The sequence below is a fragment of the Ptychodera flava genome, chromosome 4 (genome assembly GCF_041260155.1).
Source record: "Ptychodera flava strain L36383 chromosome 4, AS_Pfla_20210202, whole genome shotgun sequence".
Lineage (NCBI taxonomy): Eukaryota > Metazoa > Hemichordata > Enteropneusta > Ptychoderidae > Ptychodera > Ptychodera flava.
The window spans coordinates 12,298,133-12,316,476 of record NC_091931.1 but is presented as its reverse complement, the minus strand read 5'-3'; the positions used below and the strand labels follow the sequence as shown (position 1 = coordinate 12,316,476).

The window sequence follows — 18,344 nt, the reverse complement described above, 5'->3', positions numbered from 1 at the left end:
GTGATAAAGAAGTTTGACGGTTACATCTGGAGTACAGATCATTCATAGATGAGTTTGAGACCAAACTAGTACCGACTGCCGAAGATGATAAAAATAAACTCACTATGCTGAGACAGTTTACGGAAGGCACAGACCATGAAATCATTCAAGGGTACGCAGGTATAGATGCAAGTGAAGCATATCAAGGTGCCATTCAGGAGCTGGAAAAGCGCTATGGTGATCCACACAAGATAGCCAACGCCTACCTGAGGAAGGTTTTGGACTGGCCTCTAATCAAGCCAGACAACGTTGCCTCATTAGACAAGTTCGCCATCTTCTTGAATCGATGTAAGACAGCAACTCGATGTGTTGATGGCCAGAAATACTAGAACATTCAGAAAATATGAAGCGGATCGTCAAGAAGCTTCCATACTTTATCCAAGATTATTGGAGTAAAGGCACAGCGAAGATACGCAAAGCCAAGAAAAGAGTAAGATTCGAAGACCTCGTCGATCTGGTGAAGTCCGAAGCAAGCAGACTGTTATGCCCGGACTACAGCAGACAAGCAATGGCTAGTCTCGACAACCCTGTAAAAAAGAAGAAAGGCACGGACAAAGTGGAACAATCCTTTGGCACTAGTGTTACGAACACAAAGAAGATGAACTAAGGGAGCAAGAGGAGCAACACTTCGACCTCCAAACCACACAAAGGTCAACAGAAACCATGTCTGCACTGCCAAGATGACAACCATTCTTTCAACAGTTGCGAACGATTGATTGCAGCCAGTCAAGAAGATACTGTTAACTTCCTGAGAAACCAAGGTGTGTGTTTTGGCTGTCTGAAACCTGGTCGTCGGAGTAAGGAATGCAAGCAGAAAGCTAAATGCTCCAAATGCCAAGGAAAACACCCAACAGCGCTACATGAGGATCGTCGACCAACAACTGATAAAGATGAGGATTCATTAATATCATATTGATGCCATTAATATCAGCAATATACTACACAACAAAAAGGTTACATCAACTATACCTGTATACTTTAAGAACCAGTCTGTACCTATTCTGTCATATCAATATACCAAGACAATCTCCAATAAAATATTCAATTACAATAAGGCATTGCGGCACTTAAAAATTGATGAATTCCTTCAAACACCAGCATCCTGTGACTGCTCTACATCTCCCTTCAAATATACTCCAGTTGGCCATGTCATCACTGGTGATCTGAACTTGGTTGAACATCACCACCTTCGTAAGATATTATCTTGTGGACCCAAGTTCAGAGACCTCGCAGGATCAACTGGAACCATAATTTTAAGATCATTATGGACTCAGTTGAAGATTATGCCAGGAAATGGGCTAAAGGGAAGATGTAGAGTTGGACACACTGTCAGAATGGGTCAAATCTGTGAGGAAAATAGTGCGTGGCCGTATTGGTCGACTAAGATCACATGTTTGCAGAAGACCCTATTCTGTATTTAAAGATCCTGATGCTGTTAAGTGTTTGAATGATATCCATGACAAATATGTTGTCGTCCCTGCTGATAAATGCCAATAACATTGTATTTGTCTGTAAGAAGTATTATTTTGAATGTCTTATAGACGAACTTGGTGTAACTAAGACCTCAACCAACTCCACTTACAGACAATCAATGTTCAGCAAATCTGAAATTTTGGCAAACCATAAGTCATTCATGGATAATTTTAATATTACAACAAAGGATGACCATAATAAGTTGCCTAGCTTATACTGGATACCAAAGCTCCACAAAACACCTTACAAAGCTAGGTTTATCGCAGGATCTTCAAAATGTTCAACAACAGAGTTATCGAAGATACTGACTTCTGTTCTTTGTACTGTTAAACGGGGACTTCATCATACTGTGATGTCTTTTCTCGGAGTGGTATAAATCAAATGTGGATATTAAAAAATTCGAAGGAACTCTTGGAAAATTTGAAATCAAGATCTGTTTCAAAAATAACATCTATTAAAACTTTCGATTTTTCCACATTGTATACCACAATACCACATGATAAATTGAAAGAACGCTTGAAAAACATCATCAACCAAGCATTTTTCTACAAAAACGGTTCACGCCGTTACAAATATGTGGTATTAGGGTATAATTCTACATATTTTGTTAAAAATACAACTAATGCTAAAGTGTTTTATACCGAGAAAGACATTATCAGTATGCTTGATTTCCTCATTGACAACATATTTGTTGAATTTGGAGGACACATTTTCCAACAGTGTATAGGAATTCCCATGGGCACTAACTGTGCTCCCTTACTTGCCGACTTATTTCTGTTCTCATACGAGGCAGAATTTATCCAGAACCTTATCAAGCAGAAAAAGGTCTCTGTAGCTCGTACTTTCAACCTAACATTTAGATACATAGACGATGTTATTTCATTGAATAACTCTGAATTCAGTAAATATCTCGCTATGATTTATCCTCCAGAATTGGAGATTAAAGAAACTACAGAAACGGCCTCTTCTGCTTCATATCTGGACATTTTACTTGAATTTGACTCCAATGGTCACCTTTCTACTAGGCTATATGACAAGAGAGATGATTTCAACTTTAGTATAATTAATTTTCCACACCTCATCAGTAATATTCCACTCTCACCTGCTTATGGGGTATACATTTCCCAGCTTATACGATATGCAAGAGCATGCAGTTCATATGGTGATTTTGTAGAGAGACATGGCCATCTCTCTTTCAAACTGTTAAATCAAGGTTACACCAGAGCAAGACTTGTCTCTACATTCAAACGCTTTTTTGGCAGGTATCGCAAGCTGGTAGATAAATACAATATCTCTCTTCGACAAATGATCACTGATGGCATCGGTGACATTGGGCCTTAGTTAGTGACCACTACCTATCTGACTTACAGATTGATATATGGCGGGTGCCACATGTGGGGCAGGATGCGCTTACTATTTTCGAAACACCTGACATCACTTCTTGGTCTTTTGGCCAGAGGTCCATATATCTTTCTTTCATGAATTTGACTTTGTTTGTACCGTCTATTTACTGTCTGTTCTGTGCTGTTTTGTGTCTATGTTTACAACTATTGTCTTACAAATTTTGACCTAGTGTTATTGGATTATGGATTGGTATGGTTGCGATTATTCAAAGAGACCAGTACAGACGGAGAGTGTCGCAGTACACCGCACCATGGCAGAGGTGGACCAAGTACAGTCCTTGATGGGGACCGGTGGTCAAGACGATGACACCGGTGGTGATGATGATAACTGCAAGGTCCTGCTGACTATTATCCCTGTCAAGGTGAAGTTGAAAGGCTCAAATATAATGGTACAGACTTATGCCTTTTTGGACACAGGTAGTGTCATACCATTCTGCCAAGAAGCGTTACAGAGAAAACTTGGAGCCATAGGCAGAAAGACAAAGCTGACGGTAAATACAGTGAACGGCTTAGGCAGCCACACCTGCAAAAAAGTCACCGGCATAGAAGTTTACAACCTAGACTGTTCAGAGCCACATGTAGAGCTGAAAACAGTATACACTAAACGAGAGATAGGCGTCTCTGAAGACTACATTCCCCATCAAGAAGATCTCATTAGATGGCCGCATTTGAAGGACATAAGGCTTCCAAGAATAGATGCCGAAATAGGACTGATGATAGGTACCGGAGAAACAGCAGTATTTATCCCTCTGGAACGATACGTGGTCCGGACTCAACCCCTCACGCATGCAGAACACGTGTAGAATGGATCCCCTGGCACGTAGTCAGATTGAACGAACAAGGGCAACATCCTCCAAGCTACAGAACAGAAGTTATGGCTGTAAAGGATATGGAAGAATTGGATAAACTAGACAGGTTAGTGCGACATTCCATTGACCTTGATTTTCCTGAGCGCATGATAGATGACAAAAGGGAGCACTCCCAAAAAGACAAGAAGTTCATGCAGAAAGTAAACAAAACCATTGAGCTAGTAGACGGACACTACAAAATGGGACTTTCATTCAAAACTGAAAGAGTTCGACTACCCGACAACCAGCAGTATGCCTTACAAGACTTTAAAGGCCTTGAAAGAAAGCTGAGAAACAACCCAAAGTTCCATGCCGACTACCAGAAGTTCATGGCAGACTTAATTGAGAAGGGATACGCGATACAAGTCCCTAACGATGAATTAGATCGAGACGATGGAAAGGTGTGGTATATACCCCACCGTGGAGTATATCATCCGAAGAAACCAGAGAAGATCCGTGTTGTCTTTGACTGTTCAGCATAGTTCCAAGGGGTGTCGTTGAACAACCTATTACTACAAGGGCTGGATCTGACGAATAATCTACTAGGAGTGTTATTACGATTTCGACAGGAACCAATCGTTTTAATGGCAGACATAGAGACTATGTTCCACCAAGTAAAGATTAGAGAAGAGGACAGTGACTGTCTACGCTTCTATTGGTTGCCAGATGGAAACATAGAAAGCCCTCCAAGAGTCTATAAAATGATGGTTCACTTGTTCGGTGCAGTATCATCCCCGAGCTGCGCGAACACAGCATTACACAAGATGGCCGAAGACAACAGCCACCTATTCAACAAGGAAGTTGTCAACACAATAAAGAGAGACTTCTACGTAGATGACTGCCTCAAGTCAGTAGAAAATGCGAAGAAGGCAATCAAGCTGACACAAGCTTCTGCTCTCAAGAAGGGCGGTTTCCGTCTGACGAAGTGGGTGAGCAACAGCTGTGAAGTATTGGAGACTATACCAAAAGAAGAAAGAGCTAAGGAAATCAAAGACCTGAAGCTGGAATATGACTGCCTACCAGTAGAGCGTGCCCTAGGTACTTCATGGTCGGTCGAGTCAGACACAATAGGATTCCAGATGAACATTGAAAACCGGCCTGCAACAAGAAGAGGCATTCTATCAATTATCAGCTCAGTATATGACGCCATTGGACTTGCAGTTCCATTCATTCTACCTGCAAGAATACTACTTCAAGACTTGTGTCGTAGAGGTATTGGCTGGGATGCAAAGATCAAAGAAGACGATAGGAAGAAATGGCTAAGATGGCTCTCAGATCTTCCAAAACTAGAAAACGTATCAACTCAGAGGTGCTACAAACCAGCAGACTTTGGCGAAGTCAAGGTACGTGAAATACATCACTTTTCTGTGAATACGGATATGGTGTCGCATCGTATATTAGACTCATAAATGAAAATGGAAGAATTCACTGTGCCTTCCTATGGGAAAAGCAAGGGTTGCACCACTGAAGAAAATTACCATCCCACGCCTGGAACTAACAGCAGCTACAGTTGCCGCGAGAATGAACTTTGGAGGAAGAATTCGACATTGAAAACGACAGGGTATACTTCTGGACAGACAGCAAATCAGTGATTAAGTACTGTGCCAATGAAACCTCCCGATTCCACACCTTTGTAGCGAACCGGATCAACATTATACGTGAAGGTTTGGATAGTAAACAGTGGAAGTACGTCGACACGAAATCAAACCCAGCAGACGAGGCATCTAGGGGACTGATGGTAGACAAGTTCCAGCAAAACAGAAGATGGCTGCAAGGACCAGATTTCCTGTGGAAGCGAGAAAGCAAGCGCCTACTCAACAGGACATCTCCAGAGCGCTATCTAATAAAGACCCAGGAGTCAAGCGGGAAGCATCCGTGTACAGCACCGTACTAGTAGAGCAAGAGTTTGGGGTAATGAAGATCTTACTACGCTACTCCAGCATGATGAAACTAAAGAAGATAGTTGGATGGTTCATGCTAGCGACGAAAAACCTTCAAGATAAATGCCGCAAAAGAAAACGAGGCGATGAGGACACTAACGCAGATACTGGCCAGAAGAGCTGTGGAACAACAATCCTACCTGTTTCACTAGATAATCTACAAAGGGCAGAAGATGCCATCATGAAGTATGTGCAGCGAAAGCATTTTCCAGACGAAATGGCACTCCTACAGCAAAACAAGCAAGTCAGGAGATACAGCCCATTATATAAGCTGGACCCAATTTTGGATAAAAGAATAATGCGAGTTGGTGGACGCCTGGAACGTGCCTCAGTGTCGCCAGATAGCAAGCACCCAATAGTGCTGCCTAAAGTCTCACCAGTGTCAACAATCATACTCCAAGAAACCCACAGAGAAGTCAGACATCTTGGAAGGAACTTGATGCTGGCAAAGCTAAGAGAGAAATATTGGATTCTACGGGCGCCTACAGTGATCCGCAACCTCGTAACCAAATGTGTCATCTGTAGAAAATATAGAGCAAAAGTTTGTGAGCAGAAGATGTCAGACCTATCAAAGGACCGCATCACCCCCAAAGAGCCGCCATTTACTCGCACAGGCGTAGATTACTTCGGACCAATGGAGGTCAAACGTGGCCATGTCACTGAGAAGAGGTATGGAGTGATCTTCACATGTATGGCAACTCGTGCGGTACACTTAGAGGTAGCCTGCTCATTAGACACAGATTCGTGCATCAACGCCATCAGAAGATTCATAGCACGAAGGGGACAAGTTAGGTCTATCAGATCAGACAACGGGACTAACTTCGTCGCAGCCGACAAAGAGCTGAAGGAGAGTATCAGGAGATGGAAACAAGAGAAGATAGCTGAGATGCTCCACCAGCAAGACATCAAACGAAAATTCAACCCCAGCAGGTTCCCACTTTGGAGGAGTATGGGAGCATCACATCAGAGCCATAAGGAAAAATCATCTTTTCCTTGCTCAAAGAACAGCCACTTTGCATGTCAGATATGAAGCACTCCGAACGCTGTTCTGTGAAGCGGAAGCCATAATAAACAGCCGACCGATCACCAGGCTGTCAGAAGATCCAAACGATCTAGAGGCATTAATATCCAACCACCTGTTAATGCTGAAACCAAAACACTCGTTACGTCAAGGCTGCTTTTATGCAAATGAGATTTCGTCAACAAAAGTAAACGTTCAGTCACCGTTAGAGGGCGTTTACTGTGGTGGGTCATGTGACCATCCCACTTATTATGACCTCTGACCCCTGAGTCATCTCAGAGGGAGTATTACTTCCTGTTAGTTACTTCCTGTTTCTAATTTCCTGTGTCATAGAGTGTATTTACTTCCTGGTCATAGAGAGTGTTTACTTTCTGTGTCATAGTGTGAACATAGCTTAGTTCTCACTTCCTGTATCCTTTTGTTTGATTTGTTTTCAGTTAATCGTTCTCAACATACTAAGTACAACATTCTACTCAGAGATTTTGTTATTCTCAGTCTGGAAGACATGCCTATATTCGAATAAACTACGTGAAACTCAGATCGGATATTTGCTTCGTCTTATTTAAGAGGGAACGCATTACGGAATATCAGCTGTAGACCACTATTCCAAAGTAGTTGCAGACAAATTATTTTGAGTCTTAAGGAATTTGTTTGCGCGCTACATAAACTATTGTCAGTATCGATAAAAGACTTTCAAAATTGGTTGGAACACAGTCATAATATATTCATAAAAAATATGAGAGGAATTTTTAAAATGGTAAAAGTCACCTCCCAAAGCTCAAATCTTTTCCCGTTTTCGCCAGCACGCAAATTCCGCTCAGCACTACACGACAACAACAACACGAACCTTGCCGAACGTACTTTCCCTTAAAAATTGGCGATAGTCCGGAAACTACCGAAGGGTGAATGTTAGGCACTCTTCGGAAAGCAGAGTCGAGAGCTACCTTAGGCGAAGCGTGTGGAAGGGATTACGCAACCGTATCATGCCTTCAACAATGCCCGTTTCTAGTCTGTTTTCTCTTCGTCTTTGATTTTATATAAAGATATAGTTATTGGTTTGACTAATCATAACATTTAGCATCTTTTAAAGAGCAAGAATACGTAACTCAGTTTACGTCAGCGACAGTATTAATTAATTATTTGCCATCCTTCATCTGTGCAAGAATGGTCTCAAATTCTGGAATTATCTGAAAACACTTTAGAATTTTGAACAATAAAAACACAAAAAGCGGGTCACAATATCACAATGCTAGCTTCCAGACTGTATCAATCGTAAATACGAGAAAACAACATTAGGCTGATGAAGAAACCATATTTTTTCTGTTTCAAAATGCAAGCTAAGACAATTGATATTAACAACTAAATTACATGTGACAAAGTTCATCATATATGAAGTCTATATACTACAAATTGGACAGCATTTTGCCACAGTTACCCTAGTCAAAACATGACTAACATGCAAAATATTTGTCTAATGTGTGAGGGTCCCTGCTGTTAACTAGATTTAATATAGTCGGCTATTTACCGATGTGCATAACAATCATGTTAAATGTCATATTTTACATCAACATGAACCCGCCTCACAATGTAAGCAAATTGACCTTGTTATCGTTCATCAATGATGCATTCCTATTCGTTCCCTCGATCAACCCCGACGTGCTTCTCCTTTTCAAGTCTGAGACCACACATCAATGTCAGAGCTGTTGTGCTTGTGTTTAAATTCCCGGGTTTTTTAAAACAAATTTTCATTGCGACACAAAGCCTAGCTTTTATATTGAGCTTTATAGACTTCACGTTCTTAGTGGAGCTTAAATTTTCAACACAACATTAAAATATAAAATGTTTTGCCCTGATATATACAAACGCTTGATTATTTAGCATTTGTTCTAATTAAAGATAATTTTTTCCGTATTATTTTCAATATATACAGTGTCAACATTAGTCGGGCAATAACAATTAGTAGTCAAGGAGATAAAGAGAACTGGCAAGCTGAACATGCCAAAACAAACAATATTTGAAAATAATACAATATATATATTCTTAATAAGTCTAATGTAAATATCCGTAATTATTCACAATATTCTAATGTCCTTTTCTACCTCAAATCAACATTTTGTCAACAGCAATAAGTATCCGTGTCGTCATATACAAAGTAAAAATAGCGTACGCCAGACGCATCTTTACGCGTTCAAAATGTAGATTTCGGTGTTCAAATTTGAACGGCTAGTGTTCATATTGTTAACACTAGTGTTCATATTATTAACAATGATGTTCTAAACCTGAACACAGAGTGTTAACAACCATCTCCTTCAAGTGTTCAAAAAATCAGCAATATAGAAATTTTACAATACTGTAAAACGATTAACAAACTTTAGTGTTTTGCGCTTTACTATACTGCCTCGCTGTCAGGCAAACATACATGAATTTTGTTGTAACGAATTATTTCCGATTAAGGGAAAAATATCTCCTGTGTAAAATTGCTGAAAGTATGTTTACTCCACAAAAGGAAGTATACAAAATAATTTTACACGTTTATCACGAGTTGAAATTTTGAAATTTTGAAAAGAAAATTAGATAACCACTATGAACGTTTTTAATTTTAACATCGGCGTGCAAGAGGCGTTCTACTCCAGAACACACGATGTTAAAGTTTGGTGCTTTTTTATCCCGTCATGCATCAAAACGGAAGTTGCGACATTTTTCTTGTAAACGCACGCTGAAGTTGTGATCGTGCGGAAGCAAGACCAGAAAGGAAAAGGTGTTAAATTTTGAAGTGTCTGTATTATTATCCTTCGAAATTATTTATATAGTACTTTGGAATAGCTAAAATACGTGAAGAAACCTTTTTTCCTTTCAGTATTTGGTGTACCATACACTAGCTGTGAATACGCAGAGGTGTTTTGGGCCATGGCGTATCGATCTCACTCGTGTCAAGGGTCATCACAGCAGAACTGTGGCGATGACCCTTGACCCGAGCGCGTGATTGATATGCCACATTACCGCTGCGTAATCACAGCTAACATATGTGTTTTAGTAATCAAAATCGCATGTAAAACATTAGTTTAACATCTTAGAGTGTACACTCTATTGTTTCAGCATATGAGAGTTGGCTTTCCGTTTACTTTTCATCAGTTGATGACAAGAAGAAGCCAATATTTTGTAACAGTATCAAAAAGAGGCACTGTATACCAAAGTCACCCCTTTTCCTTAACCTAATAAGGCCACCTTGTCTTTCATTTAAAGTCTCATGTCGCCATATTACCTATTGTTGCATTATTTTCAGGATGTGAAAAGTTGGATTTACCTGGTAATCGAAGAGCTATTACAGACGCTGGTGTACAGAACTTGAAGAAGATGAATGTACATGTAGCAGCCTGGAAACAAGCTTGAGAACCTCAGTTCATCTCTAATGTTGATTTAAACTTTCGAGGGTCAGTAACTGAATTTTGATAAGTTTCTGTATTTTTGTTCTGAATTTATCTAAGCTTTGATAGAACGCTATGATCAACTAAATGTTACTGGAGAACAAGCTTTCAAATACGTGTAGTCTCCCTTATCAGATGCAAGGATGGAATGAAGAATTAAAGCAGAAAGCGACAGAAAACTCGGAGTGAAAAATGTACACTCTGAATTTCTGAATTTTCTGAAATTTTCACTCTGAATTTTCTGTCGCTTTCTGCCTTAATTCTTCATTCCACCCTTTTAAGGCTTATGCTCCAGTAACATTTAGTTATTCTACTACCAAATCTTAGGTTATTTTGTATTGTAGATCAACACGTCTTTTGTTCTCGATTTGTTACTGTTTTTTAGCTCTGCTGTTAGCGACGCGGAGTTTATATAATAAGTGAATGTGTGGCATCGTCCTGAAATTTTTACATCCCAAGCTTTTTCTTCAAAACGGCCAGAACGATTCCTTTAATATTTGGAGTACAGGTTTCCAGGGATTACCCTTATCATATATGTTCAAGTTTTGGTGAAATACGCAAATTTGTATTTTTGAGGCGAATTTTGCTAATTTTGGCTAAAATCTCCTTCTCCTTTACTGATGATTCGATCTTCAATATTTGGTAAACATGTCCCTAGAATGACCTTCGTCAAATTTGTGCTAGTTGTGATGAAATATTCATTGTTTTTTTTTCATGGCAATTTTTGTCGTTTTTGGTCAAAAATCTTTAATAATCTTCTTAAAAACTACTTATTTAACAGCTTTGATATTTGGGACATAAGTCTCTGCGTATAGCTTTTTTTTCAGATTGTTCAAATTATGCAGAAATATGCAAAATTGTATTTTTGAGACATAAAAGACATTAACACTATTTGAACTAATTTGGGATAATTGGCTTTTCATATTTTGCAAATTTCTCAAAAGTGTTAGGTGCCATATAGCTAATGTTGCAATATTGCAAATTACTCATGAAAACAAGTGTGTAATATTGAAGGGCCATTATTTGTAACTTTTGACCATATTTTACCTCGGAAAATTCCATGTTGGAGGCTCATATTTGTTGCAAAATGTTGTTTTACGAAGAAACAAATATGATTAGTGATGTTATAGCCAAATAAAACTGCTAATTTTGTTCAAACGTGTTGCCCTTCCGAGCTCGTTTGTTGACGTCTGGCATGCTCAGCGTGCTGGGGAGAACAAAGATAATGTTGACGCCGTGATCACCCGATATGTACAAGTTCACATTTATTGCGGGATCAAAACAACATTGCGTCGTAGATTGCCAGACATCTTGCTACGCAACGTGCTCGGACAATGGACTACGACGTAAGTACCGGGCATAAGTAATGAATATTTATTTTGAAATTGCTGTAAATGGCTCGCGCAGGTGCAGAAGAATGCTTATGTTGCAATCCGCGTGTCAACAGAGTTTGTATTTCTGTCCGGACAAAAATTGAAATTTTCGTTGAAAAAATCACATGTTATTTAGTTGTAGGGCATGTAATGTTTCCGAACAATATGCGATTCTATGTTATTTGACAGGCTATTCAACATGAACCAGTGATCATTTCAATCAAAACTAACGGAAAAATCTCCAGAAGATACAGCTAATGGAACTTTAAAAGAAAAGCAGATGAGATAACATTAATTTTGTAGATTAAATCGACATTACTTCAACATCCAATTATCCCAAATTAGTTCCAATCGTGTTCATTTCAGACATTTTTAAGACATAAGGAATTATCAGAATGTGATATATTCAAGTTATGATGAAATCTGCAATTTTTTTATTTTGGAGGCAATTTTTACTATTTTGGGTCAAAAAATTTGTAACTTAAAAATTACCCGTCTGATAGCTTTGATATTTGCTACACATGTTCTTTAGATGATCTTAATTTGATATGTCCAAATCATGGTGAAATCTTCAATTGTGTATTTTTTGTAGCTATTTCCCGTTTTTTTTGGTGAGGCCATCCTGAAGTGAGCCGTCATATATCCTAAACATAACACTGCGAGCTCTTTCGACGTCTAAGTCGCTTATTGTATTGCTATATTGGTGTTGAAATTGCTAGCATTTAAGTTTGTTGCCATTGGTTTTAGACTTCTGCTTCCTTTTACAAGTGAATTTTAGTAAGGACTGAAATTTCCAGGTTCAACAGCAAATGCTTATTGACACACAGAACAAAACTTATGAAACGAAGTCAAAATTAGTTAATGTGTTATTAATTTCTGAGAAGTATAGTTTTGAAATGTCACTGATTTATTTCAGGGTTTATTTAAAGATATTACAAACAAACAAACCTTTTCGTTCATGAAGGACTTTGTTGGACAAGGAAATGGGTTTTACACCTCCAATGACCCCTTTACCCACTTTTTGCATGTTGTGCCTTACTGTGACAACTTGACATGTTGCGTTTACTATAATGTGGACAACCATGTGCATAAGAGAAGCCTTGGCTAACTTTTTTCCAAGTTTCCAATTGCTATACAAGAGGAAATGTCTTAAACCATCCTACAAAAACGGAGTAAACATTTCATACGAATACGTGTTTTCAACACAATAAGTAAGCCAAATTTTGAGCTTTTTCAAAATATATTTTTGTTCGTTTTGACAATTATGGACATATAACGTAATCCACAATGTTTTAGTTAAACCTGGTTTGTCATTACTTTGTTCATATTATTTGAAAACGATCGACATTGTTTATAAGGATTTTCTTTTGTTTATGTTTTGATAGGAAGGTGTTTATACCCTTGTCGTTTTCCTCTGACAAACTTTACAAAGTGGCCATGTTTATTTTCCCATTTTACACTAAATATTTGTTTTACTCAAGGAAGTTTTGTGTAATTTTTAGAATGAAATAATTTACTGAATATATCAATGGTCCGTTATGTTATTTCTAGGCTTGAACACCCCCTGGACGCACAAACTTGTACAGAATTTTCATCGAACATAAACACCCAGACTATATCATTAGCCTTGCTGCAAATAAACTTCACATTAAAGTCTAGTGATGCCCTGTAAAACACGACTATACCCCCAGGGTGTCTTCCATACTTTGATTTTTTTTAAACCTGGCTTTTTGAATGATTTAAAGCCAGGAATACCTATGCTTGAATCTTCTGAAATCCATGTTTCTACCAGACAGATTAAATCAAATTGTTGAAGGTACATGACAAAATCAAAATCACTCAGTTTTGACACTAGTCCATGAACATTCCAAAATGTACAACCCAAATAATGCTTGGTTATGTGATCACAATGTGGAGAAATGATACACTCTGTTTCATTATTGCAATTCTTCTCTCTTTGAACTTGGCCTTCATCCTATCTACGATCGCGGTTCACTATTCTAAAGGATAATGGACGGATATTGTCTCTCGCGCTATCATAGACATACAGGACATACAAGACATACTTTCATGAAGTTTACTGTTTATTATCTCGTGTATAAAGATTCTGTTTACCTTTATTTTGAAATTGTTAGGGTTAATTGTCGATTAAAAGTGACGTGCAAACCCGGAAGTTGTTTTGCCGTATAATAACTACACGGTGCATGTGTGTCGGCCAAGCCACAGACGCTGCACAGACACGCCTGATACTGTGCATGGAGAGGCATTCCGTATAGATACCCATGCACGTACCCTGTAACTGAAGTGGTACGTCCACGGTCAGTGTATACGTGCGTGTAAACTGGCGGCCATCTAAGTATGAAAAGGGAGTGGCGAAGTCAGATTTAGAGCAAAGTTTCGCCGGCGATTTTTCAGTACCTAGACGTCGAACACCAAAAATAATCGGTTACACAAAGTAATGCAGGTCTGGTCTTGGAAAAAATAGCCAATTGGGGTCGTCAAAGACGTGTCAACGAAAACGACGCAATAATTAACGTGACCTTTCACTGGCCACGGTCAAAAATAACATCGGGGATTCACGAAAAACTACTCCACAGAAGTTGATTTTTTCACTCCAGACTATGATAACATTTATTAGGAACGCATAGAACGAACAACTTTAAAATCTATGGAGTGCTTTAACGAAAATCTGTATTTTCCCACTACGGAGAAAACCGGCCAACCATCACTTGTGAGCGCAGGGTGTGCGTGTTGGTTTGAAGCAAAATCCTCATTATGCATGCAAATTAGGTACCCATCTCTCAGCGTGGTATTATCATACTTGGGTATCATTACGTATCATAAAAAGTAGAGCTTAAATAAACATCATCAGGGAATGCATTTTAACATTTAAATCATATTGTACAAAATATTATTTATTCTTATTCTTCTGTTTTGTTCAACTCTAGCTAAAATTTTATTCAAACGTAAGTAAGTACAGAAACTCACTTTGAATATTCCATGTGTCTTGGTCAGACTCTGTGACATCAAACAATTCAAAAGCCGAATATTTCCAAGATATAATCGAATTTTCATATTCCATAGCACACGTACTTTGCATCAGTGTTCCTATTTCTTGCTTTGTAATGAACCTATTCCATAGATTAAATTCAGTTAAACTTCCTTCAAAGGCCTGGTGCAAACTGAAGCCGCCTCCAACTTCGTCCTGGTCTTGTCCAAATATCAACACACCACCTCCTTGAATCATTTTGGGATTAGGATTGCTGGTGCTATTCTCTTCATCGCTTATAATCTGACTTCCATCGAGATACAACAGCCAACTCTCTGGATTCATGCTCCAGGTAAAACACCAAAATGTCCACTCTTTGAAGCCAGGGTCTTCTGTGAACCAGAACCTTCGTTTAGTGATAGTAGCCAACAATCTGTACCTCAACGTCCCGTCTCTCTGACAGAGGTTCTCGAAAAGCATTTCACCGTCATCATCAGGGGTTGCATATGATACAAATGTGTAGATCTGATCTTCTATAGGTTCCGGTATTCTGACCCACAGACATGTTGACATTTCGGTCATATCCGGAATTGCTCCATTACACTTTAAGTAGGATGAAGTTGACAGCGTTGGGAATGTTATTACCTTTCTGGCAAGATTCTGTTCAATTACACCTGTAAATTCAATAAAACCGATCAGAATCTTTTCGTGAGTCCTTCGCTCTTTCTCTTGATTTCATGAATGATAACACACTGGACTAAGCAAAACGAAGTAAAGGGATCGAAGACCAATACGATTGATGTATACGAAACTTGAGAAAGGTGATAACAGAACACACAGAGAAATAATTGCATTTAACCTGATTATATTTCTGCAATTTAACAATGGACGTCTTAGGTCAGTGCACAGCAATATTTGTAAATATAAACTTGGCATATGAACGTTGCATTACATACACACTTGATTTGCACTAGTAACCGGTTCAAGACCAGAACTCTATGGCGAATCTTAACAAAAACATCAGGAGTACTACTAATGCCCTAGCGCGTTAAAAAGTGGATCTCTTACGATTATGTTGATTATTTTGCAAAATATTCGTCATGGGTTCAGACTTATTCAGACTTGCAATACAACCGTATAATCATTTTTCTTTAATTTGTGGCAAATTTTACTTCAATTACGAAAATAAGCTGCCACCCGAAATATAGAAATCAATATTAAATATTTCACTCATTCAGTTTAGTTCGTCACTTTAGATCACTAGACACACACTTATTGAAAGCAGAATTTTTGTCACATTGCCATGTACTAACTAGTGGCGTTAAGAACTTAGATGTAGTAAGTGCCGCAAAAGTTAGACTCAAACTTTGCTCAAACCTTCCTCAAGAAATCTTCGGACAATTCTCTTTCAAAATAAAGGATAAAAATCGGGGATCACATGGCGAATTTTGCCACTCAAGAAACAGTACCCAAGATTTACCGATATTTGACATTCAAACCGGCTGCAATAAATGTGTGAACTCTGTGGAGACAAATACAATTTTCGATTTTAGAATATCATGACGGCAGAAAATATTTTTCTTAGTAAACACCAAAAGCTTTAAAATGAGCCCCAACAAGTGTTCAGAAATGTTTAAGGGTCCAAATATCAGTCTCGAAGGTACATTATATCGAAAATTCGCGATTGCGATGTCATAAATGGTTTATTTTATACATGTATAAAGTACACAATACGATAGATAGCAAATTCGGTAATTCAGACTTCCTTATTTTATAAGTAATCATAACAGAAGACGTCAAAAACACGAAACGAAATTCAGAGAATTCGAAGTGCTTGGCAAACGTCAGACTATTTTAATTTGGCAGCAGATACAAAATTATGGCACTGTATATAATGAAAGCGTAAGGAGGAGCGGGCTCTCGACAGATACTGTACAATGTTATACAAATGGACATAAGTTTACCAAGATCAGAAAGCTTCAGTGACTCCAAACTATACATTAGCATCCAAAATGTTTAGACTTTGTGTACAAGTAACCCGAAATTATCCCTTTTTGCACGATTCACCTAGCCTGATGTTGCCCCAAGCTGATGACGGTCATATCAGAAAACGCCTGTTTGGAATAAGGAATTATCCCCTGTGGTAAAACCTACGCTTACCACATATCTGAGGTTGTGTAACAGTTGACAATATATTTAAACTTTGCGCCAATCGAATCAAATTAAATTTACCGTTTTATTGATCTTAACGTCTTACGAAGACAATTTGGAACCCGATGGACGAAGAAAGTTGCGTTGTCTGTACAAATTTACGAATGAAAAAGTACGCGACTAGGTAGGGCCTAGCCAACGCTGCCAACGCCGCGCGATTTCCTCGGTTGTTAATTTGAACTTTCGTCTTAAACAGACCACATACCTTCAGTTTGATATACTGTTGTCAAAAAGGTAACTATTACAACATCTGCCAGAAAGCTTCTGATGATGACTGTTGAACGACCCATCGTACGGATACTTCTAGCTCGATCAGTTGGCAACATCTAACCGGTGTGTTCTCTTTACACACACCTTCAATCGGTGATATATCAGTTGTTCATTAACATTAAACAACTGAAGCATGGTATGTTTCACAACACTAATGACACCGACCATCACTCACTCGGTGTTTGTAACTGTCATTTTGTTCAACACTGCAACAGCCTGCGGATTGGTTGTACTAAACGCACCGTGTATTTATGCGATTCACTTCTTTTCTTCTGAGTGAGTGCATTCGTCGATTGTAATGATCACTGGTGTCGTATATTGAGACAAAAAGCAATAAACCAAGATTGATCGATGTCATATTAATGCAATATCAAGTAGTAAGCCACAACATTGTCCCCGATACGTGCATTTGTTATTTTTTCGTCATGCTAGATACGGTATACAAAGTAACATAAAACAACTGTCCATGGACATTAAATCACCTCTGTGTAGTTCTGAGTTGAGTATTTATTGAAGACAACTTCAAGAAGCATTCGTTTCGGAACTTTCGAAGAACTTAAAATTAAGGAACTTTCGAAAAACTTAAAATTAAGGATGTACGATCGGAAAAAGTTGTAAATTTTTTCAAATGGAGTTTTTGAATACCTACATATGAAAGTAGTCCAAAACTGGGAAAACAAGATGTTTTTTTTTACAAAATGGCATTGAAAATTCACGGTTTTTCACAAAATCACTAAAAGTCAGTAAAAAGGGTCATCATTTTCATATTTATATCATGATTGCATTTTTCACGTTTACACTGTAACAAATTATAAATTTAAGCTACTTTGAAGATTCAACATTGCAACAAATATGCCCCAAATTTGAGGAATGAGAGAGGTTAATTTATTAATTATTGATCGATAGTTTCTACTAATGTCAATTTTCTCAAACTTTGCTAAATAATAGCTCTTTTTGTGAACTTTTCAAACCCACATTTTGTTTAGTAGGTCACCGAGCTCGATTTTTCACAATTTTGCAAAATGTAACTAGGATTTATAGGTTCTGGCGATAAACCATGCTCTCCCGGATTCGTCGCGCGGGAGCGCTCATCAAATGCTGCTAACCTGCAGTGGCCTTGTCCAGACCTGGTAATGATTCGAGCTTATCTGTAAACTTTAATGAGAGAGAAATTACAGAACAAAGCAAAGGCTTTCAGGTTCTTCTACTTTTTGGAGTCTATATACAGCATACAAAAAATCACACAAGAGCATTAGACCAAATAGGCCAAACTATTATCGTGGGGATTAGGTTCTGACTTCGCTGCAGGCTAAGTTGTCACACACTACGTGGAGCCAGGAGCCGAGGCCGTG

The 18,344-nt window shown here is 38.5% G+C and overlaps 3 protein-coding genes across 3 annotated transcripts; 2 read left to right on the top strand and 1 right to left on the bottom strand.

Annotated features, from left to right (window-relative positions):
• The first annotated feature begins 4,347 nt into the window (after positions 1-4,347).
• LOC139130617 (uncharacterized) lies at positions 4,348-5,172 on the top strand. The gene has a single exon (XM_070696367.1). The coding sequence runs from the start codon at positions 4,348-4,350 to the stop codon at positions 5,170-5,172; it is 825 nt and encodes a 274-aa protein (XP_070552468.1).
• Positions 5,173-5,527: 355 nt separating this feature from the next.
• On the top strand, positions 5,528-6,733 carry LOC139130616 (uncharacterized). Its single transcript, XM_070696366.1, has one exon. It carries the CDS (start codon positions 5,528-5,530, stop codon positions 6,731-6,733), a length of 1,206 nt encoding a protein of 401 aa, XP_070552467.1.
• A 7,745-nt stretch (positions 6,734-14,478) lies between these two features.
• On the bottom strand, positions 14,479-15,084 carry LOC139130615 (neuronal pentraxin-2-like). Its single transcript, XM_070696365.1, has one exon. It carries the CDS (start codon positions 15,082-15,084, stop codon positions 14,479-14,481), a length of 606 nt encoding a protein of 201 aa, XP_070552466.1.
• Positions 15,085-18,344: the final 3,260 nt, after the last annotated feature.

Excerpts from the sequence above, each read along its gene's own strand:
- LOC139130617 (XM_070696367.1), top strand. The coding sequence starts at position 4,348 with ATGGCAGACATAGAGACTATGTTCCACCAAGTAAAGATTAGAGAAGAG.
- LOC139130616 (XM_070696366.1), top strand. The coding sequence starts at position 5,528 with ATGGCTGCAAGGACCAGATTTCCTGTGGAAGCGAGAAAGCAAGCGCCT.
- LOC139130615 (XM_070696365.1), bottom strand. The coding sequence starts at position 15,084 with ATGTCAACATGTCTGTGGGTCAGAATACCGGAACCTATAGAAGATCAG.